Source organism: Neoarius graeffei, chromosome 25 (genome assembly GCF_027579695.1).
Source record: "Neoarius graeffei isolate fNeoGra1 chromosome 25, fNeoGra1.pri, whole genome shotgun sequence".
Classification (NCBI taxonomy): Eukaryota; Metazoa; Chordata; class Actinopteri; order Siluriformes; family Ariidae; genus Neoarius; species Neoarius graeffei.
Window position 1 is genome coordinate 51,297,912 of NC_083593.1, and position 27,525 is coordinate 51,325,436.

At 40.4% G+C, this 27,525-nt stretch overlaps 1 protein-coding gene across 4 annotated transcripts in view; it reads left to right on the forward strand.

The window, feature by feature from the left end:
* The window catches only part of mpx (myeloid-specific peroxidase), a 38,779-nt gene extending 12,264 nt beyond the window's left edge, over positions 1 to 26,515 (forward strand). For 2 of the 4 annotated variants that reach the window (XM_060909529.1, XM_060909533.1), the window contains 16 exons: positions 945 to 1,041; positions 4,510 to 4,688; positions 8,551 to 8,683; positions 9,036 to 9,165; positions 10,140 to 10,346; positions 14,284 to 14,647; positions 14,738 to 14,898; positions 16,056 to 16,314; positions 16,525 to 16,695; positions 17,447 to 17,684; positions 17,983 to 18,182; positions 19,850 to 19,876; positions 21,622 to 21,648; positions 23,622 to 23,653; positions 24,140 to 24,199; positions 25,464 to 26,515. In XM_060909529.1, coding sequence (XP_060765512.1) covers positions 945 to 1,041; positions 4,510 to 4,688; positions 8,551 to 8,683; positions 9,036 to 9,165; positions 10,140 to 10,346; positions 14,284 to 14,647; positions 14,738 to 14,898; positions 16,056 to 16,314; positions 16,525 to 16,695; positions 17,447 to 17,684; positions 17,983 to 18,182; positions 19,850 to 19,876; positions 21,622 to 21,648; positions 23,622 to 23,653; positions 24,140 to 24,199; positions 25,464 to 25,478 — 2,300 coding nt within the window. In that variant the 3' untranslated portion in view covers positions 25,479 to 26,515. The remainder of the gene's footprint in view (positions 1 to 944; positions 1,042 to 4,509; positions 4,689 to 8,550; positions 8,684 to 9,035; positions 9,166 to 10,139; positions 10,347 to 14,283; positions 14,648 to 14,737; positions 14,899 to 16,055; positions 16,315 to 16,524; positions 16,696 to 17,446; positions 17,685 to 17,982; positions 18,183 to 19,849; positions 19,877 to 21,621; positions 21,649 to 23,621; positions 23,654 to 24,139; positions 24,200 to 25,463) is intronic. The other 2 variants (XM_060909530.1, XM_060909532.1) reach the window with 2 other exon arrangements.
* Positions 26,516 to 27,525: the final 1,010 nt, after the last annotated feature.

The following is a 27,525-nucleotide window of genomic DNA, read 5'->3' on the forward strand; positions in this document are numbered from 1 at the left end:
ACATTCCTTTTGGGTGTTCAGCATGTCTTTCTCTTTCAAAATTCTCTCAAAATCTGTATTTAACAAAGCAAACCAGGCAGCCATGTTTGTTTATAAATTTTCACAGTCGCTCGCTAGCACAGAAGTTTTACATCTCTGACGTGTGACGTCATGTTGTCTTGACAACCATGCAATATCGTAAACCATAGTCACTGCTCATTCTCCACTGGGTAGAGTGATGTAATGCACGTAGGATAAGCGATATGCTAACAATATTGCATCCTATCAAGCCAAATGAATGAAACCTGCTTGAAGGGAATAGAACACATTTTTATTCTATCGAAAAAGTCTCCTGTATATATAATAATTCCCAATATTTCACTCTGATGACGTCACTCCTAATGTTTTCCTGCTGACTAGACATGCATTGTCAAAATGGTGAACTGGTTCAACATTAAAATTCTTTTGATTAACTTGCTTTTTTTTGTGGATGTGTCCATATAATATAAAGAACGTTACATGGTGGCACAAAGATATGAAGTTTATCTTCTCATGTTGAAAATATTTTCACTCATTCTTGTCACTCACTGGTGTATATGTTCACTACTTGAAGATAAACTTCATATCTTCACGCAAATGTGTAATAATATTGTTTGTGTCACAATAATCAAACAATTTGCACCTTTAAAGTGGTAGGTATGTTGTGTAAATCAAATAGTGTTAACCCCCCAAAAAAATCCACTTCAATTCCACATTTTAATGCAACAAAACAGGACAAACACCAAGGGGGATTAATACTTTTGCAAGGCATTGTATGTTTATACTAGTGATGCTGATTTTATCACTGCTCATAAATGTGAATCAGGACCACTTCAAACACATTCACCAGTCTGCAATCTGACTCTTCAGCTTTGTTCTGGGTATTTTCATGAATGTGACTGTGCTGTGCTGTCGTTGTTGTATAGGATCTGAAGAGTGCAGTTTGTGCAGGCCTTTCATTCTGGATGCCATCAAGGAAGCCAAACAAATCGTAGATGACTCTTATTTGTACTCTCGTCAAAAGTGAGTCAACATTTTTTTAACCTGTTGTACCAGAGTGGACTTAGGTCTTACTTGGAGGATGGTAAAGAAAAGTTGTTTATCCAAGATTAACACGTGTAAACTGAAAGTCTATGAACAAGATAATAAACAGATGTAGAAAAGAGCAATTCTTCAGCAGAGAGGCCAAAATTGTGAAATTATTCACATTGCCTTAACTTGTCAGCTCAGTGATATTACTAAACTCTGGAATCCAAGGCCAAATGTACTGAAAGCCATATTTTAAAAATCATCACCCCAGTTATAGTGATGTCACTTCAGAGAAGTCTTGGTTTGAATTTAAGAAATGAAAGCTCAGGTTTTTTTTCCCCTGACGTAATTCTGTTACTGACTTTTCTTTCCTCATAAAAGATTTTGTGTTCAGATGTAAACATAGCCTATCTTTCTTTGCTTTTTTTAGGGTCAAAAGATACCCCATACAGTGTGAAATTTTTATTTCATAACATTATCTTGAGTACTGCAACTCAAAAAGTTACCACATTTTGCAGTGAATGTACTTCTGTTACCGAAGAACTATCCATAACAAGAAGCACAGGAACTAAACTGCTGCAGGAATATAAGACTATGAATACAGTCTACAAAAAAAGAAATATAATTTCTTAAAAACACACAGTCAAAAGAAACACAATATAGCCAATAACAAGGGGCAACAATGATGTGTACAGTACCAGTCAAAAGTTTGGACACACCAACTCATTGATAGGTTTTTCTATATTTGGACTATTTTCTACATTGTAGAACAATACTGAAGACATTAAAGCTATGAAATGACAGTTGGAACATGGATGGAAGAAGTGTTAAAAAGCAAAAAAAGTTTCGTATTTTAGATTCTAAGTATCCAGCATTTACCTTGATGATGCTTTGCACACTATTGGCATTATCTTAACCAGCTTCATGAGGTAGTCACCTGGAACGCTTTTCAATTAACAGGTGTGTCTCATCAAAAGTTAATTAGTGAATTAATTTATTGCCTTCTTAATGTGTTTGAGATCAAATAGTAAATAATAAAAATGCAAATAATACAAGTGTTGCCAGACAAAACAAACCTCATCTGGCAGCACTTATTCTATACCTATATGTTGATAATGGTAATATTTCTCAATCATCAGCTGTCAGGTTATAGTCCTATGAAAATCCATGACCTTGAGTTTGACATTTCAAAGTCATTCAAGGTCAAAGGTCATGGTGCGAAATGAAAGCCCATATGGCACTTCCTACAAGTTGATAATGGTAAATGTCTGTCTACCATCAACTGTTTTCAAGTTACAGCCCTCTGAAAATCCATGACCTTGAGTTTGACCTTTCAAGGTCACTCATGGTCAAAGATCATGGTGCCAAATGAAAGGCCCTATGGGAGTTCCTATATGCTCATAATAGTAAAGATTTGTCTATCAGCAACTGTTTGAGTTATAATGGAAAATGTTATTTTGGCTGAAAGGTTGACCTTTCCAGTGACCTTGACCTTCACCTTGACCCGATTACCCCCAAAATGTAATCAGGTAATCTACAGACCATTGCCCACCTACCCTGATAATTTGAAGTCAATCGGTGCAACCGTCTAGATGCAAGATTGTTAACAGACAGACACATAAACAAACTGAATTAATTACAATACTTCGCCCCACTTACTCCGTCGCAGGCGAGGAACCCTATTCCATCCACACCTGTAGTAATCCATATTATGTCAAGAACCACTGAAATAAGTAAAGAGAAATGACATCCATCATTACTTTAAGACATGAAGTGATTTTAATTAATTTAAAAAAAAAAGTCAAACTTTTGACTAGTATTGTACAATAATCAGGGGGTGTGGCCAAGCCAAACCTAAATTAGCCATAAACAAGAAGTAGGAAGTGTTCATGACAAGTTTTTACCATTTTTTTTTGTATCGTTATATTCAATTGTGAGTGTGAATGGTTGTCTGTGTCTATGTGTCAGCCCTGTGATGACCTGGCGACTTGTCCAGGGTGTACCCCGCCTTTCACCCGTAGTCAGCTGGGATAGGCTCCAGCTTGCCTGCGACCCTGTAGAACAGGATAAAGCGGCTACAGATAATGAGATATTCAACTGTAACATATTACAGTGGAATGTAAAAGTTTGCACACCCTCATTCAAAATGATGACAACAAAAGAAAGTTTATCACAAGTTAAAAATAGTACATGGACATTTTTTTCTACTACAATAGAATGAAAAAACAATAGTTTTTGAAAAGCTGTTGAACCATACAACATATCAAGAGCCTGCTACTGTGTGTATAATGTTAATCAGTGGCTCTGGCAGCTATAGCTTGTGTGTTGCTGTTAGGGGTCTCCTTTAAAAAATAAAAATAAAAATTGTTTGGGCACATTTACATGAAATAATAATAAAAAAAAACAGCAAGAATTTTTATAGCGGTCCCTTCAGCGGCAAATCTTAACAAATATATTAATGAAATATATTCAAATAAATGAACTACAGCGTATCAGTCGGGGTGAAAACTTCGAGAAATTTGAGACAATTCACATAACTACAAACTTATGGCCCTTTTCCACTACCCTTTTTCAGCTCGCTTCAGCTCACTTCAGCCCGACACGGCTCGCGTTTCGACTACCAAAAACCAGCACGACTCAGCTCGCTTCAGCCCTGCTTAGCCCCTAAAACTCGCACCGTTTTGGAGTGGGGCTGAAGCGAGCCAAACCGTGCCGAGTGAGGCTGGAGGCGTGAGCAGACACTCCCCTGTGCACTGATTGGTCAGGAGGAGTGTCCTCACATGCCCACACACGCCCCGCGAGCGCGCTGGGATCTGTAAACACCGCAAACCCGGAAGGAGAAGAATTACGAATTACGAGAATTTCTGAAGCCTTATGCGCCTCGCCTCATCTATACGCTCTTGCCAGTATCTGTCCGCGTTGTCGGTGACAACAAGCCACAGCACCAAGACCAGCAACACTAACGACTCCATGTCCTCCATGTTTATTGTTTACTATTCGGGTCGTGAGACTACCGCTTAAAAGCTCACTGATGTCACTGTTTGCGCTGCTTAACGACATCACGTGACGTCCACCCACTTTCGCTAACTCCACCCAATGTGTCCACCCACTTCCAGCCAGCACGGTTCAGCGCGGTTGTAGTCGAAATGCAACTCCAATAGCCCCACTCAGCTCGACTCAGCACGGCACGGCTCAGCCCGACTCAGCCGCGTTTGTAGTGGAAAAGCGGCATTAGACTTTGATATTTGGGCTGATGTTTTAACAAGTTTCCAAAAGGAAAATAACATTTAATAAACATGAAATTGTGTTTTGTATAATAACACTATAATAAAGGAACATTTTTCATTTTATCACTCAGAATCCAAAGGGGTGCAAACTATTGCACTGCACTATATACTGAGTGAGCACTGCGTTCTCATACTGAAGTGTATGTGTATTATATCTGTGTGTCTGTGTTTGCAGGAGCCTTGAGAGAGTGCGCAGGAACGATTCCATCAATCCAGCTGATATACTGCGTCTGATGAAGCAGCCGAAACGGAAGGCGCGTCAGGCTGTAAGAGCTGCAGATTACCTGGAGCAGACATTGAGGATCATCTCTGAGAAAACACACCATACACACAAGAGATCTATTAATGCCACAGGTCTGACACCCACACACACACGTGACTAGGTTTTAAAGTCACTGTCCAACTCTCTACATCATACAAGAGCTACCAACTCAGAAGAGTTTGATCTAACACACACTTTCACCGAGACACATGGCAGCATAAGACACTCAGATGAAAGTGCTATCTGCCCTCTTACGCATGCATGAGCTCACAGATTCACACGATTCACTAGTGTTGTGATTATTTTTGGGTTTCACGTGATGTCACATCTGCCTCATTAGTTATTCAAAACTTTAGCTGGTGGTCTACCAAAGTTCAGCTGACAAAGCATTTGTACGGAGAAGGTGCATTGCTCGCATGAAAAATGCCTTACACTTGCGTTGTTTTAGGTTGTTCTAATCGATCAAACCATGAAACTGATAAAAGTTTCTTCAGGGCTCCCTGTGAACTAATAAAAAAGGGTGAACAAACACAGGCTTTCACAAAAAGACGTCGAGAAAGGTGGCTTCTGAACCTCTCACTGAAATCGAAGTGAGCCGAGTCAAAGCATGCTTGAGTCTGCAGTGATCACTTGGTGAAAGGTTTGTATTTCCCTCTTAGCTCTGTCCTTAGTGTTTCAAGTCCTTTTCTTGCTATGTGTCATTATTTTACGGTACTTTTTTTTAGTCACGAAGCACAAAAGTCCCCAGCTGTTTCTTTGTTTCCTCCTCACAAAGTCCATATGCATGAAGATCGTGACAATTCTTGCCCAGCCATACAGTTACAATGCACCGTGATCACTTCTCCGTCTTGTTTAACTAAGATCCAGGTCTTTAAAAGGGGTTTCTGATGATCTTTGTGAATGATTTACCTGAGAGATAAGAGCCAACACAAGTGAGAATCAAGTCAACTGTTGTTTGTTTACACTTCAACTTGCAGCGCTTCATTGTAAAGATGCGAACGAAAAGCTTAAAAAAAACATACACAGGCAAAAACAATACAGGATTCATTGGGCAGCGACTTGATAGCGAGGTCCTTTACACAGCCACATACAAAGAAGTTGTAAGCCTCTGTACTCTTTCATCTGTTTTGTGGTGTAGAAGGACGTCTGCAGCACCAGATAGTTTGAGATGTTGGGGAACTCGACTGAAGGGTAGTTTTTTGAGATTGTATGACAAATCCTTCTTTCCCAGACTGTAGGAGTTGATTCCATCGCACATAGCAATCTTCTGAATATATCTGTTAGGGTTTTGCTGGGATTCAAACCCAGTTCGCTTGTGTGATAATCCAGCAAACCCCCACTAGGCCACCAGGGGAATGACTCAAGTGCAGCGGCGTGAGGCGAAAGTAGAGTACCAAAAACAGCTTATTTACAATATATACAATCCAAGGAAAAAACAAAAAGAACAATCCAAAAGCTCAGAAGATATACAAAAATAAAAATATCCCAAGGTTCAATGTCCAAAATCCAACTCAGAAAAGAAGAGGCAAAAACTTAAACACTCAGAAGACCCAAAGGTCAAAACAAAAATCCACAAAGTCCAAAAGAAAGCAACAAAAACCAAGAAAGCTAAGACACAGGGAAGGTACATGGGACAGAAGGAACTAGCACTAACAGCATAGCACAAAGACTCCGTATAGGGACCAAACAGAGGGAGTATAAATACAGAAAATAAACTGAACACAGGTGACGATAATGAAGACAAACAGGCAATCAACGCAAACACAAAACACAGGAACAGTGGCGGCCTCTAGAGGCCAAAACAAACATGACAAGAAAAGGAAATAACAGCGGCCTCTAGAGGCCAAAACAGTCCCAGTCCTAACAATATCTATATTGATTCTTCTTTATCTTCTTTATGCTTCTAGATTACGAACATACTCTGATAAGTTATCGCTAGTCGTTTGCACTACGGCAGCCGTTTTGGTTTGCTAGACCACCAGCAATTTCCCGGAAGTGAAAGCGCTAAAAAAGTCACGTGACTGAAACCCAAGAATACCATCTTTTCCCCAGAGAGCAAGGACAAGTTTATTCCCTAGACTCCCAGCCATGAACCGCTGTAGCACCATCACAATCCAAACTTTTTTCCAGACTTGTGTAAATTGTATTATAGGATACATACAGTGTAAATAAAACACTGCAGCAGGCTGTAAAATAATTATTATATTCTGTCTTTATCTGATACCAAGTGACAGAATAGGTTGTCCCAGATGTACAGGATTTTTCACTCAGCCATATACAGTACTGTGCAAAAGTCTTAGGCATGTGTGAAGAAATGCTGTCGACCAAAAATAGCTTAAAAATAATGAAATGAAATGTTTCAACATTAAAAAATACCATAAGCAGTAAGACATAATAAATGAAACAAAGTCGATATTTGGTGTGAGACGACCCTTTGCTTAACCCTTTGATGCAAAACATGGGTCAAAAGTGACCCGGCTGAGTTTTTATCTTCTATATCTTTGCAATAAATTAATTCCATCATTCAGTATTCAAGGTATTCCTCAGTTAACTTGTTTTTGATCGTCATACATCCTTATTTTATTTTTTCCTTTCTTACTTTTTGAATAAAAACCCTTTTTGTATCACTACCCTTCTAATGCACAACATGGGTCAAAAACGACCTGCATTCATTTTCCAGGTTATTTCATGTACGGCTGAGTGTTTCTATGATATACTTTTGAAATAAATTCATTTTGTCATTTACTTTTCCAAATATGCAGTAAATATCTTGTTTTTGTTTAGCACAAATCATCATTTTTATTTTTCCTTTCTTAAGTTATGAACAAGCACAGCTTTTGTAATTCTACATCAAGTTTACACGCATGGGTCAGAACCGACCCGCATGCATCTACTCCAGCGTTTGGTGGGAACTGTGAATTGTGCTTGTGTCAGACGTTTCACAGCTCAGCACAGCGCCCTTTGCCCATCTAATACATGCAAGTAATGTTTTTCAATTGTTCTAACATTACCTTAGAAAAAAATGTATTATGTTTAGGTTACCTTGAGAGTGAGTAGATTACTTGTCAGAAAGTTACAAGTAATTACTATTAGCTACCGAGCTGTTGACATATTCTACTTTAGTTAGCTAATTTTATTGTAGTTGGCTTAGCTAACTACATAGTTAATAAATAAATAACTGGCCCCATTCACTGCTAAAGTAATTACTTGAAACAAATTATTATTATAGTATTAAGACATTTAATTTTAAATCACACTTGGATGACCCATGTGTAGTAATATAAAAAGTATTTTTGTTCATAAAGTAGGAAATAAAAAATTAAATTAATGATTTGTGGTAATTAAAAACAAGATATTTAAAGAATACTTGGAATATTCAATCATAAAATAAATTGATTTCAAAAGATAGAGCAAAGAAAAACTCAGTCAGCATGAAATAACCTGGAAAATGAATGCGGGTCATTTTTGACCCATGTTGTGCATTAGAAGGGGTGTGCATATGTTTTGCATCAAAGGGTTAAAAAAAAAAGTAGTCTCAGGTACAATGAGCGCAGTTTTATAAAGAAATGAGCTGTAGGTTTTACTGAGCATCTTACAGAACCAGCCACAGTTCTTCTGGACACTTTGACTGTCACACTCGCTTCTTCATTTTGCACCAAAACCCAGTAGCCTTCATTATATTTTCTTTTTTAATATAAAAAGTGGTCTTTTATATAATATGCTGCTCAGATACAAATGTTTGTTTTGTTTTGTTTTTTACATTTGGAACGTTTGGAACTCTAAAATGTTTTTGTAATGTTTTGACTCGATAATGTAGAAATCATAAAATAGAAATCTATAACAAAGTGTATAAAAAATAGGGGGGCTAAGACTTTTGCACAATACTGTATATCTGCACCAATGCTGTGTGTGTGTGTGTGTGTGCTCACCCTGTTTGTCTGTTCTCTTTCTCAGCACTGCTAACTCATGAAGAACTCGAGACGATCGAGCGTCTGACTGGCTGTGCCGCTCAAACCCTGCCACCAATGTGCAGAATGATGCCAGACCTGAACCGATATCGTACAGCCACCAGCATCTGCAACAATCGGTGAGAGACACACATTTAAAAAAAAAAAAAAACACTATGCAAAACACGGGTCAGTCATAAAAATGCCACTGTTCCTGCCATGATGCTAGTCAGGGTTCTGGGGACAGTTACTGTTACAAATAATCATCTGTTTTATCGTCTGGGGCTTAAAGAGATTATTTTGCTCAAAAAATATCTATCATGGGTTTTTGTTCTAGATAATGCCACTCAAATTGTACACATCTTTAGTGCTTAAACGAAATTAAATTAATGAGTTGAAGACATTCCTCAATTGATAAGTCGGTTTGATCTCATACTATCCATACTTGATGCTGTGATATTATAATATCTGACTTTTGTTTTAAATTTGTAGTATAAATCCACTTCGAGGTGCTTCAAACGTAGCGTTCACCCGCTGGCTGCCTCCAGTTTATGAAGATGCCATCTCCCAACCTCAAGGATGGAACCCAGGAAGACTCTATAATGGTGTTGTGCTGCCTCTGGTATGACAGAACATTATTTTTAAATTTTTAAATTTTTATTTTTTAATTCTGTCTAGATTTTAAAAGGCATCTTGATTACTCTCGGTTTAGGACTGTCTGTAATTAACATGAATGACTTTTATATAGCAACTGATTATATGATATCATTTGTATGCTTGTGTTTTCAGGGGAGTTTCCATATTTTAGACCTGGAATATAGGTGGGGAGAGGGTGTACTAAGTATATAAGTACATGGCACAAAGTATTTACAATACATAAGTATGGAGTCCACTTGGGTAGAAATCTGTTAATCAGAGTTTGGTGATTTAAAAAAAAATCCCAAACTTTGAACATCCCATTAGCATGATTATTGTATATTCATTGTCTACAGAAATCCATCCACCAAAAGTCAGTGATTGGGATTAGTCAGAGATGCCAAGGGTAACTCTCAATATGATGCTTTCACCACCATGCTTCAGTGTATGGCTGGAGTGATGAGCAATGTTGGGGTTACACCGAAGGTATCGCTTTGCACCAAGGCCAAATGGTCTATGGTTTTCCTGTCAACAGCTTCTCCCATCTGAGCTGTGGATCTCTCCAGCTCCATCAGTTTTACACTTGGGCTTATGGTTACTTCTCTGGTTAATGCCCTCCTTACCTGGTCATGAATTTTAATGGGTGGCCTCATCTAGGCAGAGTCACAGTTGTGCCATATTCTTTCCTTTTTTAAGTCTTGAGGCTAGTTTTATTTTATATTTTAAATTCTTTGTGAGCTTTTCTGAAAAAAAATCACCTAATTACATCAATGCATTGGCTGATTAGTATCATCAATCTACAGTTGGAGTGGCAAGACTTATTCCAGATGGTATCTGCCACCCTGGGCTGCCCCAGAGGGCCAGATCTGTGAATTTTCTACTCATGTTATTTGTCTTTACTTTTCCTAAAGCAGAATATCAGTATTTGTTTTCTTCTTGTTTTCACGTGTGCTTGTCCAGGTGAGGCTGGTGTCAAATCGCATTTTCAGCACACAGGACCAAAATGTTCAGGGGGACAATGAGTACACACTTCTCATCACCTTCTTCGGTCAGTGGAATGATCACGACCTGTCCTTCACCCCCATGTCACCCAGCATCCGGTCCTTTAGTAATGGCATTAACTGTGATGAGAGCTGCGAGCGCTCCGAGCCGTGCTTCCCCATCCAGGTTCATAAACACACACACACACACAGATGTATTTTAACCCTCTGTCATTAGTGCCACAAATTTGAGCCTTTAAATTATATTCATATATCACTTCCAGCAATCTTTTGACTAATCCAATTTGTTTTGGATGAATTTTACATTACATTAGAGGCATTTAGCAGACACCCTTATCCAGAGTGATGTAAAATATATCCAGAGCAGCCTGGGGAGCAGTTTTGGGTCAGGTGCCTTGCTCAAAGGCACTTCAGCCATTCCTGCTGGTCCAGAGAATCGAACCTTTTGGTTCCAAAGCTGCTTCTCTAACCATTAGGCCATAGCTTCCCTTTGACTTGAATCCTTCACTGTCTAACTGGCAAAATGATATCATATGTTAAGAACATCCTCAATGAATTCACTTAAATGGAAACAATTTCCACATGTTTTCATAAACCTATTGACGGTGTTTATTTGTTGCCACACAGGGGCTTAATGTGATTTACTGTGGAATTAATTCAAATTCTCATCTCATCTCATTATCTGTAGCCGCTTTATCCTGTTCTACAGGGTCGCAGGCAAGCTGGAGCCTATCCCAGCTGACTACGGGCGAAAGGCGGGGTACACCCTGGACAAGTCGCCAGGTCATCACAGGGCTGACACATAGACACAGACAACCATTCACACTCACATTCACACCTACGGTCAATTTAGAGTCACCAGTTAACCTAACCTGCATGTCTTTGGACTGTGGGGGAAACCGGAGCACCCGGAGGAAACCCACGCGGACACGGGGAGAACATGCAAACTCCGCACAGAAAGGACCTCGTTGGCCACGGGGCTCGAACCCAGACCTCCTTGCTGTGAGGCGACAGTGCTAACCACTACACCACCGTGCCGCCATTAATTCAAATTAATTTGAAAAAATAATCTGGTATCAGGGAGCAGTTGGCAGTCAGATGCAAATGCAGGTTGACCTTTAATATAGAACTGGCAGATAAATCAAAACATGAGGCAAGAATCAAAATATACAAAAAACAGGCAAGGGTCAGGTGATCGGCAAACAATTTGAACTATGCAGAATCCAAAATATACAAAAAACAGAAACCAGAACAAGATCCACGAGAGCAAAACGTGAATTCAAGTCTCCTGAAGTCAGGCACAGTTACTCTGAGTGCTTACTTCACAAACAGTCATTGTGAGAGTTTGTGTACTGTTTTATACGGTGAGTTTGTGATTGGAAATAGGCGTGTGTGTGTGTGATCAGAAGTCAGAACGTTACAATGAACATGGTGACTGGGTGTTGTTTGTCTGTGTTTGTCGGCCGTGTGTGTAGGCTGCAGTGTGTTCTGAGAGGTGGAGTCCAGAATGGATTCCAGCGTAGATGTGACACCTGGGCAAAGTTCATACTGTTAAGGTTCATCTCATCTCATTATCTCATTATCTCTAGTCGCTTTATCCTGTTCTACAGGGTCACAGGCAAGCTGGAGCCTATCCCAGCTGACTACGGGTGAAAGGCGGGGTACACCCTGGACAAGTCGCCAGGTCATCACAGGGCTGACACATAGACACAGACAACCATTCACACTCACATTCACATCTACGGTCAATTTAGAGTCACCAGTTAACCTAACCTGCATGTCTTTGGACTGTGGGGGAAACCGGAGCACCCGGAGGAAACCCACGCGGACAACATGCAAACTCCGCACAGAAAGGCCCTCGCCGGCCACGGGGCTCGAACCCAGACCTTCTTGCTGTGAGGCGACAGCGCTAACCACTACACCACCGTGCCGCCCACTGTTAAGGTTACCAGGCTTTTCTTTAATAGTGCTCTCAGAGAACAGATTCATCAACCTCACCCATCTGAATGAGTGATTCAAAGCTTATATAAACTTTATGTAAAGAAACTAAAGTAAAAATTAAAGTAATGAAAAAGATAATGAATTGAGATCAGGCCTGGCTCTACAGGCAAGTCAGTCTCAAGGCTGGCCTACCCACCCGAGGGGAAGAAAGAGAGGGGGAAAAAATCCCTATATTTTTTAAATTTTATTTGTCTCAGACTCTACATATATAAGCCTGTCAATCACCGTTCATGCGAATGGAGACGAACACCCAATCAGTGTTAATTTTGATATTTTTATGTGATGTTGGATTCTCACTGAGCACATTTCGGAGGTCACCCAGTTCACTGTGTGTACAAGAAAGTGTGCACTACCTGTAGAGACTTACATAAACTAAACATAATAATAGCAACCGGTTTTCATCTCCTTTATTGTCTTCATACCAGTTTTGGTTCTTTTATCTTTACCTTGGAGGTGGTTATTCATCTAGAGTACCGTCTAGATCAGCAGTTTTGGTAGCTCGCCAACTCCGTTAATGGCATTCATTCGCAGAAAGTTAGCTCGCCAGTTAGTTTAGCTTAGAAATGTATAGATTTCTGGTACCGAAAACAGGGCTAGCCTGTTAGTAGTGTGACGGCCACTAATGTTCAGCATTATGGATCGGACTCTCAGTCTAGTTCAGCTGAGATTTTTGGCAGTGATGATGCTGCTGGTCTGTCTAGCAGTGGTAGCTGTGTTGCTGAGGATTTAAACACGCAATCCCCAAGCTAGCCAGTATTAAAAGCTAATCCATGCCAAGTAATTGTGCTAGGGAGAGATGTTTCCCTGTTGCACGGTATAAGTCCAGACCCTGGCTTGGATATTCCATCAAAAAAGATGTTTGCTTTTGTTTTCCATGTCAGTAGTCCTGCATGTCACGATAAAGACGGTGTGTTTGTGACAACAGGATTTAGTAACTGGAAAGAGGCACTAGAATGCGACCGTGGGTTACAAAAGCATGCATCAAGCCAGGGACACATACATGCTGTCTCTAATTGGGAAGATTATAAAAGACATCAGGAAACATGCACGACAGGTAGAAAAAAAACAGATACTACCTAAAAAGAGTATTGGAGAGGTGGTGAAATTTCTTGTAGTAAATGAGCTTCCATTTTGTGGTGATCAGGAAAAGGTGAACGATGAGGCATCCTCTGATGGTCTGGCTGGCCTGCTTGTTAAATTATTCAAATACACACTTGAAAAGGATAATGCACACACCTAAAAAAAAAAAAAAACCCCTTCCTGACCCACCCTGTTAGTGAGAGCTGGATCCGGCCCTGATTGAGATCAAATAAAAATTCATCTCATCTCATTATCTCTAGACGCTTTATCCTGTTCTACACGGTCGCAGACAAGCTGGAGCCTATCCCAGCTGACTACGGGCGAAAGGCGGGGTACACCCTGGACAAGTCGCCAGGTCATCACAGGGCTGACACATAGACACAGACAACCATTCACACTCACATTCACACCTACGGCCAATTTAGAGTCACCAGTTAACCTAACCTGCATGTCTTTGGACTGTGGGGGAAACCGGAGCACCCGGAGGAAACCCACGCGGACACGGGGAGAACATGCAAACTCCGCACAGAAAGGCCCTCGCCGGCCACGGGGCTCGAACCCGGACCTTCTTGCTGTGAGGCGACAGCGCTAACCACTACACCACCGTGCCGCCTCAAATAAAAATTAACATAGAAAATGAAAAATAAATAGAACTAAAATAAATATTAAAAATAATCACAAGTGCAGTGTATCAGATATGATGTCCAAATCCTAAGGGCTCAAGAAAATATACATTTTCATTATGTTTCATATGGATTTAAAAATAGCTCAATTTAGGACACATTAAAAAAAAAAATCTTCTGTTAACAACTCAGTGTGTTTCAGGCTGGAAAAATGTCTTTGTTGTTTTGTGTTGTACAATGTTTTGTAGGTTAGTACTGTATTTAGAGGTGAGAGTTGTATGTAGAGATGAACTGGTTCTGAGGGACAACCCCTAACTCAGCTTGGAATAAATAAATAAACAAACAAAAATACAATCAGTCATTCTTGAATAGCTTTTTCTTTTCCGACATTTGACTTAGATTCCTAGAGATGACCCGCGCCTGCCCTCCGGTCCCAACAGCTGCCTCCCTGTTTTCCGCTCTGCACCCGCCTGTGGCTCTGGGTACGGTGCGTACATGTTTGGAGGTGTGCCGCGGGTGCGGGAGCAGATCAACACTCTGACATCGTTCCTGGATGCAGGCCAGTTGTACGGCTCTGAGGAAGGGCTTGCTCAAGAACTCCGCGACCTCTCTAATGATGGGGGCCTTATGCGTGTCAACAACAGATTCCGGGACAATGGGCGTGAGCTGCTGCCCTTCACCAACGTGGTCAGCAATATGTGCACCACACGCAATCGCATTCGGAACACCACAGGCCTGCAAGAAGTGCCGTGTTTTATCGCAGGTGGGTTTGCAATGAAAAACACTGACATTCATGAGTAACAGAAATTGAACCATGTTGAATAAAGTGTAATAAAATGACTGCTGTGTGCAGGTGATGAGCGTGTGGATGAGAACATTGCTCTCACGTCACTGCACACACTCTTCCTCCGAGAACACAACCGGATCGCTCGTGCTCTACGCCGCCTGAACCCCCAATGGGGAAATGAACAGCTTTATCAGGAAACTCGCAAAATTGTTGGAGCCTACCATCAGGTACTACACATATGCAGAATAATTGCTGTTACTCGTAATAAGTGTTTTAAAGTTGATTATTTTGGATTTTGTGGAAGTGAGTTAGATAAATAAGAGGGGCTGGGGCTGATTTCTTTCTGGCCCAGACTGTAGATTCAGCCTATTAGTGACAGTTGTGTTAGTTGATTACACAGAGTGACATGTCCTCTAGAATTTATCTCCATTTGGGCTGATATTTTTTACACACAACCTGAACTCTCCATCAGCAGTAACTGAGAAGGTCCATGTCAAATAATCAGAAGTATAATGAACATGAATGAGGTGGAACATTTACTCTATCATCTTTTTTTGCCCCATGACTGCGAGTTGGCCTAGTGGTTAGCTTGTCCACCTCTCGACTGGGAAATTGCGAGTTCTACTTGCAGTCAGGTCATACCAAAGACCATCATAAAAATGGTACCTACTACCATCTGGCTATGCATGCTGCAATACAGATGCAAGTGGGGAATCAAACTCTTGCAGTTACCAGAGGACCTGTCCCCCACTGTAACCCTAGCTGTACAGGCGAGAGGCCGAGGACTATTGAAACAGAGATCGGTGCCGCACCCATACGCCTTAAAGAGTTGGTTAGTACTGGAACAGGAGACTGCCTGGGAAGATCAGATTCTGGTGTGAGAGGGACTTTGACCTTTTTGCTCTATAATGTCTTTGGAGGTGAAACTAAGCATGCATTGTCCAATCAAAGTCATCGTTGTCATGGCTAGCTCTCAAAAACGAGGATGATGTTCTCCTAGTCGTTGGCAGCTCAGTCTTAGTGGGTTCTCGGGTGGCTGAGGAGCCCAATCCTTGATTTACAGGATTTGTTGCAGATGCTGTAGGTGGTGGTGGTGGGAAGGCGCAGGCGGTCCAGATTTTGCGCACGTTCTTTCCTTTGCTTCCTTTTCTCCTTGATGTAGTTCGTCCTCTGGTTTTCAAAATTCTCAACTCTTTCCCTGATGGTTACTCTCCAAGCACTAAGGTTTCTGACCTGGTCTTCCCAGTTGTTCCAGTCAATGCTGCAGACAATCAAAGTACAAATTATACAAAAGGACAGACAAGAGATAGACATTTGCGATCTTTATCACCAAAGTCCTGACTTTGTCCTGAATCACAGTACATATTCCTGCTGTGTTTTGCAGATCATAGTGTTTAGAGATTATCTGCCACACATCGTAGGAACAGATGCCATGAGGAAGCAGCTCGGCAAGTATCCCGGCTACAACCCAAACGTAGACCCAACCATCTCCAATGTTTTCGCCACTGCTGCTTACCGTTTTGCCCATGCCACCATCCAGCCCCTCATCTTCCGTTTGAATCAAAACTTCCAGGAAAATCAACAATTCCCCAGCGTCCCTCTACACCAGGCCTTCTTTACACCATGGAGAATTGTATTTGAAGGTGAGTTCATACAACTCAGTAGAGTAGCCCATCAGAGCACACAACTGCTCATATCCAGTGAATGTGGATAGAAAAAAACCCACATTATATATGATAGATAGATATTGTCTGAAACTACTTGTGGTTTGGCACATGTTAAAAAATTGATTTGTAAAAGAACTCTTGCATTTTTTGATACAAACTGAGCTGCATGTGAAACCACACCCCCAGGTGGGATTGATCCTCAAATTCGGGGGTTGATTAGTCGTCCAGCTAAGCTGAACAGGCAGGACAGTGTGCTGGTGGATGCGGTGAGAGAAAGACTGTTTGCCTTCACCAGCAAACTCGCCCAGGACCTGGGTTCCCTCAACCTGCAGAGGAGCCGAGACCATGGCCTACCAGGTACACACACACACCCCATGGATAGACAGGTACACACACAGAAAGACAGACAGAGAGACTGAAAAGACAGGCAGAGTGACAGATAAGCAGAGTAAATAGACAGGTGGGCAGATAGAATCCCCTGGAATGATGTCCTGAGACATATTAGTGAAGGGTTTGATCTCCTCAGCCAAGAATCTGAATTGAGGAAGAAGATAAATGTTTAATAAGGCAATGATGTCATAACACACAATCAAAATATCACAAGAAGGTTTTACATGGCCAAGCCAATGTTCTTACTTAAATCCCACTGAAAATGTATAGAGAGACCCATTAATTGGGAAGGAAGGAAGGAAGGAAGGAAGTTATCAGAGGAACCATCATAACCTTGGGAAGTTAAAGATAATTTGCCAGAGGAATGGACCAATTTTGTACAACAATGCTGAAAAGATAATCATTTCTTCCTGTAGGCATCTCAACAGCTTTACAACAGAGAACTAATGATTGTAATTTGTGGTGTCAGAATACTTTTTTCCTGATTGGTTAATATTTTAAAACATCTTTTCTTTTTATATTTATGAATATTAATAAGTACAATGTCCAAGGACATTATACACTATGTGGAAATTTGAAGTGAATAAATGCACTGGAAGTATATTAAATAACAAACATGCAAGTGTCCGAATACTTCTTTCCATTCATTGTGGATTCAGACATTCAGGTTCACAGAACAGCACTTTGTTGAACGTACGTATGTTCTTCTTCCCATTAGGCTATAATGCATGGCGCAGGTTTTGCGGTCTGTCCACACCCAGGAATGCTATTGAACTGGGTAGGGTGCTGAATAACACAAACCTGGCACGTCGACTCATCGAGCTCTACGGCTCTCCCAATAACATCGACCTCTGGGCAGGAGGTATTGCCGAACCGTTTGTCTCTGGAGGTCGAGTTGGGGCGGTGTTCTCCTGTATCATTGCCACCCAGTTCCAGAAGATCCGTCAAGGAGACAGGTATGTACGGCGGACGCTCCGCTTATAAAGCTACAGATAAAAACTAATCTGTGAGATGCCAAAATTTTCTGTATAGTGATGCTCATTTCGCATTTAGAGAAGGAGGCCAGTGATAAAGCTGTTCCTTTAAATTGTCCAACATGATAGCGTGTTCAGGACTGAGGACTTTATGTTGTTTTGCCTTGGCCCTGGGCTATAACCCTGATAGTGCATTGTCTTAACACAGTTCTGATTTTAACGTGAGCACATTCTTAGTGTTGTGGAACCAGCAGCAGCATCTTTATTTGTCTGCACCCAGGCTCTGGTGGGAGAACATGGGTGTTTTCACTCCAGCACAGAGAAACGCACTGTCCAGGGTGTCTCTGTCTCGCATCATCTGTGACAACACGGCCATCAGCAGAGTTCCTAGGAACCCTTTTATCTTAAGTCGCAACCAAGCAAACTTTGTCAACTGCAGAAGCATCCCGGGGATTAACCTTAATGCTTGGCGGGAATCAGGTCAGTGAAATATATAGCAAAAATAAAGTCCTGTTTACATGCTTTTTGAATGTTTTTATTGTTTTAATATTTGTTGTAATTTTTTTTTACCTTTATTTAACCAGTAAAGACTCATTAAAAATAAAAATCTCTTTCACAAGAGCGTCCTGGTCAAGACAGGCAACAGCGCAGTTAACAAAACATAGGGCCAAAACATATATCCATACATACAAATGTTAGATAATTTACAAAATAAGTTACACAATGAAGAGATGATTTAAAAGTAATCAACAAAAGTTCATTAAAAATCAGGATACCAAAAAGTCAGGCAAAACATCTACATCTGGATGTTTCTGTCTGCAAATCATTTAAAATCGCTTTAAATGCATGTAACGAGACCAACTCCTGAAGTTTCAGGTCAGTGTGTAATTGGTTCCAAGCAGACATAAGTCCTTCCCGCACCAGAACGTGGTCTTCCCAGGCAGTCTCCTGTCCCAGTACTACTCGCATCTGTATTGCAGCATGCCTTGCCAAACGGCAGTAGGTACCATTTTTATGATGGTCTTTGGTAGGGCCCGACTGCAAGTAGAACTCATGATCTCCTGACCAAGAGGTGGACATGCTAACCACTAGGCCACTCGCAGTGGTTCCAAGCAGAGGGTGCAAAAAGCTTAAATGCCTTTTTTCCCCAACTCAGTACAGACCTTTGGAACAGAAAGTAAAAACAGATCCTGCAAACGAAGACTGTAACTGCCCACACTTTTCTGACAAACGTACATTTGAAGGTACGATGGACGCAGACCTAAAATACACTCATAAACAAGAACATGTTGATGTGTGGACAAGGCAGACCAACCAAGACGAGCATACAACATACAATGATGAGTCAATTTTTGTGATTGTATGGTCTGATGTTTGTTCTTTGTTTAAATGTTTTGTCCGCCGGTTATGGCGTAGCTCCGGACACAGTTTTGGGCTTCGGTTCTCATCAGGTCTTGGGCCACCATGGGTGATGCCTGTCCTCCTCACTATGGACTGCAGTGAGCTCATTGCTGTTTTTAACATTGGGGTTGTGCAGCGCTCTTTGCGGTGATGCTTCTGTGCATGCTTTGTGGATCCATGGCGTGGTGTTCCGAGCGATGTTGCCTGGTGGCATCACAGTGGCTGTGCAGGCGGTATGGGACATACCTTTGTGCGCTTTTTGGTGGGATTGTGAGCACCTACACCATTTGAATTACATCCTGACTCACTTTGGGTGGACTTTTTTTTTTGGAATTGTAAAGTGACCTTGGGTGTGAGAAAGGCACGATATAAGTGGAACTTATTATTATTATTACTACTACTCAAGTCCAGGACTCGGACTCAAGTCTGACTCGTGCCCTAATTTTAAGGACTCGTGACTTGACTTGAGCACTGATCACTTGGACTTGGACTCGGACTCTTACATTAACTGCATTCAGACTCGTAAATTGGAGACGAGGACTCAGATTTTTTCTTTATTTTTTGTAACTTACTTAGGCTCTTAGCTCCTCCTGTCTCTTCACAGGACAGTGTATAATTGGTTTTTTTTTCTTGAATGGAGAATGCTCTGCATCAAACGGATCAACTTTAAATTGTTGTCTTTTATATAAGAGTATACAAGTGTACAAATGTAATTAATCTCTCTCTTTTTAAAAAATCTCTTTCAGATTCTCAAGGACGTTCTGAAGAACTAGGTAAATATACAGTCCGTTTCTGATAAAACATAATTTCTGTTGTGTCGCTGGCCACAAGCTTCAGTATATTGATGGTTGCGATTTGATTGGATCATTAAAGGTTGTTAGAAACAATTATTTTAGACCGTTAGGAATGAGTAAAAGTGTTTAGCCTCTGTGTATGCACACTTCTGTTCCCCAAGATCTGATAAGAGAAGGAACAGTTAAAGGGCACTGCAGGATGTTTTTTTTTTTGAATATTAGAGAACAACTTTCTTTGAAACTATTTACCCTTTTTAACTCGCATTGAGCCTGTCATCTATGTTGCCAACCTTGCAGGATTGTTAGACATCCTTGGTTTTCTAGTGTCTGGGCTAAAAGGACTTAGCCTTACTTAAGGACTCGTGACTTGACTTGGACTTGAGCACTGATGACCTGGACTTGAACTCTTGCATTGGCTGCATTCAGACTCGTTAATTGGAGATGAGGACTCAGATTTTTTCTTTAATTTTTGTAACTTACTTACTTACTATGCTCCTGGAGCATAGGCCATCAATGATCTCCCTCCTCCATCTCGTCCTGTCTTGGGCTAGCCTCTCAAGCGTGTTCCAGGTGTGGCCCCAGCTCTTCATCACAGCCTCAGCATCACGCCTCCAGGTGTTTTTGGGGTGTCCTCTTTTCTGCTTGCCCTGGGGATTCCATTTTAAAGTTTGCCTTGTAGCACTGTCTGTCTGGATGTTTCCTCAAGGTGTGGCCAGTCCATCTTCATTTACGCCGACTGATTTGTATTTGAATGGGTTCCTGACCTGATCGTTCCCAAAGATCTTTGTTTGTTACTCTGTCTATCCATCTTATCTTCAGAATTCTTCTCAAACAGTTGTTAATCAAGGTTTGTAGCTTGTTGCTGGGTATCCTTGTAGTTCTCCGTGTCTCTGATCCGTACAAGAGGACGCTTTTCACATTGGAGTTGAAGATCCTGAGCTTTGTTTTGCGGGAGAGGACACAGGAACTCCTTACTTTCTTTAACAAGTTAAAAACTTTTTTTAATTAAACTAAATTTTTTGTAACATGCCATAATAATTTGGCATAAGATATTTATATCTGCATTAATTTTTATACGAATTTTGTGCGAGACTGCACATTGACCTGTTTGAAATGCTCACAAGTGCCAACAGCACAACAAACCAAATCCAAGTTCCCTGCCATGTTGTTCCATGGTGTCAGAATCAAAGCTTTCGTTTTTGAGATGCATCATGTTTGTGTAACATGGTTATGTTTTTGAAATGCACACACGTGCATTTGTTACAATTAAGCATATTAGAGTGTTATGTTCGTGAGAGTGTTCTGTTTTTGACACGGATGCTTCACATTAGTACTACCAGTCTTTTCCTAAATATTCTTGATAGAAGATATCTTTTTTTGTGTGTGAATTTCTGGTAGGCTATGGTATGGGACATATATATCTTCACACTACTCAAAGCTATCAATGTGTTTTAGAGTGTGCGTGTGTGACAGCTGTGTCATTTGAGTCGGACTTGACCCTTAAATTTTCTTTCATGACTTGGATGTGACTCGACTATAGCACTGGTCTGGACACAGAATAACCTTCCATTACTCTTCACAGGACAGTGTATAATTGTTTTTTTTTTCTTGGATGGAGAATGCTCTGCATCAAATGGATCAACTTTAAATTGTTGTCTTTTATATAAGAGTATACAAGTGTGAAAATGTAATTAATCTCTCTCTTTAAAAAAAATCTCTTTCAGATTCTCAAGGACATTCTGAAGAACTAGGTAAATATACAGTCCGTTTCTGATAAAACATAATTTCTGGTGTGTCGCTGGCCACAAGCTTCAGTATATTGATGGTTGCGATTTGATTGGATCATTAAAGGTTGTTGGAAACAATTGTTTTAGACCGTTAGGAATGGGTAAAAGTGTTTAGCCTCTGTGTATGCACACTTCTGTTCCCCAAGATCTGATAAGAGAAGGAACAGTTGAAGGGCATTGCAGGATGTTTTTTTTGGAATATTAGAGAACAACTTTCTTTGAAACTATTTACCCTTTTTAACTCACATTGAGCCTGTCATCTATGTTGCCAACCTTGCAGGATTGTTAGACATCCTTGGTTTTCTAGTGTCTGGGCTAAAAGAACTTAGCCTTACTTAAAGTGCCATTCCACCATTGGATGTATTCTTTGGCATAAAATACAATATATTTTATGACAACATGACTAGACAGAGAAATCTTTTAGCTTCAAAATGATATATCAAACATAATTTTTTGACAACGACAAGTTTATTAATTTTGCGACCAAAGTCACCTATCCTTTTAATTTCCGCGTGGTAGTGAAACGTGATGTCATCGGCAGGTTCCCTTTCTTGTGTACCACGTGTCGGTCTATTTTTAGACCAGGAAACCCCCAAAGTGAGAGAGTCATTTCTCCTCGTATATGGGGGCCAAAAAAATTGTGAAAAATTTTGAGTTAATCTTTCAGTTAGCTAGATTTATTGGTATTAGCTAGATTTATTGGTATTATTTTTATCGCGTTCTATCCGCCATTGCTGATAATATGTGCCACGTCACGTGGTACACAAGAAGGGGAACCTGCCGATGACATCATGCGCGGAAATTAAAAGGGTAGGTGACTTTGGTCGCAAAATTAATATACTTGTCGTTGTCAAAAAATTATGTTTGATATATCATTTTGAAGCTAAAAGATTTCTCTATCTAGTGATACCATTTATATATGTTGTCAAAATATATTGTATTTTATGCCAAAGAATACATCCAATGGTGGAATGGCACTTTAAGCATCCGTCATTTGGAGCTAGTCAGGAGCTAGCAAGCAAGATCTTTTGACCTGGGTATAAGATGCACACTATCCAAATTCTGTCCGCTTCAAGAAAAATTAGTTCATTAGATATAGACATTATACAGCCAGAGTGGAACCGTCAGGGCCCCAGCTCTAATAGTAACGGTTCGGCACTGTATACAGCAGTGTGTAATGTTGAAATGTAGCAATAACACTTGATGAGAATCTTTTGTTTGCACAATCACTGCCCCAATAATGCTAGCTCCTACTAGGATGGCTAGATTTTTGTTGATATGTTCATTCTAGCATAACGATAATGGTTTTGTGAGTACCTGAACTGACAGAGTGGCACTTCTCCCATAAAACCCTATCAAATATTACAATTAATCAAATGCAGAAATCGAATTAGGTAATGCAGATTGAACGAATTAACTAATGCAGAATATACAGATCATCATAATGTATAAGTCACAGCACCTACTACTGACAAAGTGCATCTTTGTCTGGGGAATAAATGTAGTTTGAATGGAAATTTACGGTCATAGTGATTTCTACACAACACAAATAGTCTCAAGGTAGCTATAGTGATATCCAGACATGCAGGTAGTGTGAAGACTAATTAACTAAAATGCAGCTCAGGTGGATGAAAAAAAGTAAAACCAAAACAAACAGAAACCCATTCTTTACTGACTGGTTCTAGGACTCATGAGTGAGTTTGATTCTCGGAAGCCGAGCTCAGAAATATTGTTCATATGGAGTACACATTGAGCTCCATCCAATAAGCCTAAACAATATCTAGTGCCAGTTTCCAGCCTCGATAACCAATATTACCTTTTTTTCATTCTTAGCTTATAAATAAAATAAAATAAAATAAAATAGTGTATTTAAAATACTGTGTGTCATTGTATGTGGTTTGTGCAGTGTTTGCTTACTTTGGTGTTTGATTTTCTAGGGCACGGTGAAAATGCACCTGATGAAAATGAGGTCAGTTAAGTGTTTTGTATCGACTCTTACACACTGACTCAATCAAGAAGAGATTATAAAACACTTGGACAGAACAGGGGACTGTTGAAAATTTGAGAGTTTACTGTGATCCAGATCATTTTGCCTGTCTAGTGGTAGTAAATCAAGGCAGCTTGACTCGTATTATAATCTTGAAGATTCTTATGAAAATGTAGATTAACCCAAAGCTTTTTGCACATTTTATTGTGTTATAGATTTAATTTAAAATGGATTTGATTGACTTTGTTTGCCATGAATATACACGATAACCCATAAAGACAACACGAAAAGACGTTTTGGAAATGTATTAAAAACCGATAACTGAAATCTGTCATTCAGACAGTGTCGACTTCTTATTGCTTCAGTGGCAAATTCTCTGCATGGAACTGATCATCTTCAGTTGTTTTATTTTACGGATTATACAAGTGCAAAAATGCATTTCATCTGTCTTTTGTAAACCCTTTTCAGATTCTCAGAGAGAATCAGTTCAACGATATCCAGGACCTAGAGGACACGCTGGACAACCAGGTAAAATATACAATCCTTTAAGAACATCGTTTTTGTTGTGTAGCTGGTCACAAACTTCATGATTTTGTTTTTTGCGATGTGGTTGGAGTTTTACATCTCTGCATATACTGTACACACAGTTGAATGGCATGATGTAGTCCGTGAACTGAAAAGAGGTTACAGGATCATTAAATGTTGCTAGAAATTATTGTTCTAGACAGTTTGTAATGAGTAAAAATAGCTTACCTGTTTGCAGCATCACTCAAGCAGCTTCTTTCTGTGAAAGAGGACTTTTTTCTTATTGGGGGATGGATCCAGACCGATACAACTGATGCATGTGCATTGGTCAGATGTGCACCACTTGGCATTAGTCACAGTGCATTTGTTTACTTTACCGCTAGCCGGCGGCATGGGCTATAGACACGCTCAACCAGTGGTTCAGGATCCAACCACCTGTGGTAAGCGGTAATGCTTACCTGACTTAATTACCTGTATTCTCATGATGCTTTGTATAGCATGACCTGAGACAAAGGATCTAGGTAAAACCAATAAAATGCTCCAGAAAGAGGTCAAAAATTGAAATTTGCCGCGAATAACGGGCTGATCTGTGGTCGTAGTGGGCTGTGCCTGGGCTGTTTCGAAAAGTCTCAGGGAGAGGGAGGTGCCTGTAAAGTTTGGGCTTTTAGTGGCAGAGTTATCCCGACTTTCGGTGGCCGAGTTATGAATTTCTAAATCCCGGCATGCACGCAGCTGGAGCCAGAGCTCATATTAAAGTTTTCAGCGAGCCGTGCTCACGTGGGGGTTTTGGGAGCAAATAACAAGCTGATTTGTGGTCATAGTGGGCCGAGCCTGGGCTGTTTTGAAAAGTCTCGGAGAGAGGGGGGTGCCTGTAAAGTTTGGCAGGGTAGGACTTTCGATGGCCGAGTTATACATTTCTAAATCCTGGTGTGCATGCACGGCTGGAACCAGGGCTCATATTAAAGTTTTTGGCAAGCCATGGTCACACAGGGGGTTCAGGGGTGAATAACAGGCCGAGCCGCGATCGTAGCTGGTCGTAGCTGCCCTCTTCGGAAAGGGTTCGGCGTGCTTTACGCCCCTATGAAAATTCATAGCGATCTGGTAAAATTAGTGAAAATATTTCTGCAAATGTGCACCTGTCAGATTCTTGAGCTGGATCTGTCCCTGTTCTAATGATCCTAGCATGAATATGGCTCAAACAGCCCACAGTTCTTCTCATTCTGATTTTCCCATCTTTCCCTTTCTTCTCATTTTCTTACACTCTCAGGTCAGCCAGGAATGAGAGGCTCCAGTGGTCCATTTTGAATCCCCTACCCGCCCGAGCCCCCCCTTGGTCCTTGCAGCATCCTGGATGTTCGTGGGCTTCTTGGCCTCTTTCTTCCTGCTATTGCTTCTGCAAGATCAGCTACAAAGATTTGAACCTTTACAACACCCAGACAAGCAAGTTCACCTGCAGCATATCTGACATCTAGGAGTTGAATTTCTTCTGTTTGCTGTCTACAGTATCAGCACCATGACCATGTAACATAGCTGCACCTTGGTTTTGAGCAGCCCTAGTGATATACTGCTCCTGAGGATGGATCAGAGTTTGAGACTGTTGCTAGAGGCCAATTAATGCATTGACTTGACTTTTTTTTTTTGCCCTTCAAATGCCCACATTTAACACTCATGTTCTGTTATGTAGCAAACTTCTGTCCCAGGTTACAGCTGTACAAGTTTACTACCCAACATATCTTTGTATTCATTATTATGAGTAGTAATAGTGATGTACATTCATTAACAATTTTGTTAAATACCACAGTTCAGTTCAAAACGATACCAAGTTCAGTTTGGGAACGTGATTTTGGTTGTCCAAGATGGCTGCCTCATAATGTAAAAGCTAATTAGTAATGTTTTGTTCATGGTTTTAAATGACAGTAAGTCATACTGTGTCCTAAACCACATCAGCAAGTCTGTGTAAGATCACTGAAGACCTGAATGAGATTTGTGGCTCATATTTAGGACCAGACAGACTTCCAATATTTATTAGCTCCATATTCCTAGTAGCATCAGTGAAAACAAATATAAAAACAAACCAGGCAGTCTTATCAGGGCTATAGATTATTGTCCATGTTTTTACATGTATTTTCATATTTCTAATTACATATACACTTTCTGTTTGGCTTCTTTTTCTGTTCCCAGTAAGTGTTATATTGCATTAACATTTTATTTTGTGTTGCAAACCATTTGCAAATTAAATCATGTACCTCATCTGTACAACTTTTGGCTTATTTGATGTTGAGTCATGTCATATTTAAAATAAACTACGCTTCTGGTGTACTTTATACTCATTTTATTTCCAATAAATGTGAAGTTAGTGTCTAGTTTTCGATTATAATTCAGCAGAAGGGAACCGTCAGGGCCTTCTAGGCCTTCAGAGAAGGTCCAAACATATCAGCATTTCAAATGTGATATTTAATTTCTTTCATTCTTTCATAATTTCATTATAAATTATCCTCTTCTAATTCTAACCTGTCCTCATTTTCTATCGAATTTGCTTCAGAAATGAAAGGGTTACTGTCCTGAAAACATTAAAATCGAGTTGTCCAATGAGATTTTTTTTGTTTGTTGTCTCTAGGCTGAGAAGAGTTTAGAGCTGGCTCACTCATTGGTTTGGACTTCACTGCCAGGACAGAAGGCCATGGCAGTGTATGTTTATGTAGGAAGTGACAGATGAATTAACCAATCAGATTTTGATTTATAGTGGGAGGGACCAAAAATGTATTGCTCTCGGCCTTCTCTAAGGCTAACGTGAGCTTAACCGTGAGTCAACACCGTCAGTGCAGCAGTGAAGTCACTTTCCAGGAGGTGTAGCATTCATCAGTAGTGTTAGCGAATGCTAATAAAGCAGTCAAACTAGTGCTATCAAAAGCAAGTAGGACAGACTAACGACTGAGAAACTAATATTTCTGCCTCCAGACTTTTCTTCCATGCACACTCACTATAGTATTTTTCACTCAGACTTGAGTAAAATTTCTTAGTTACTTTTAAAATCAACATCAACAGCTACACACAATGGCGCGACCTGGCAGCCTGCCGCTAACCCCTTGCAAAATCCTTTGCCCTGTTGCTTTTTTGGTGTGTCCGGCTAAGGTTTGGCTGAGCTGAAGTCCCAGCTCTAATAGTAATGGTTTGCCACTGTAATTCAGTTATGAAATAATATGAGAAAAAAGTATAATAATGGCCAGAAGTTGAGAGAATCTAGCCTGGGATTGACACACTAACCACTAGGCCAGCTCATAATGTAATGTAAGATAAGAAAAATGCTTTTTGTCTGTTCCTGAGAAAAG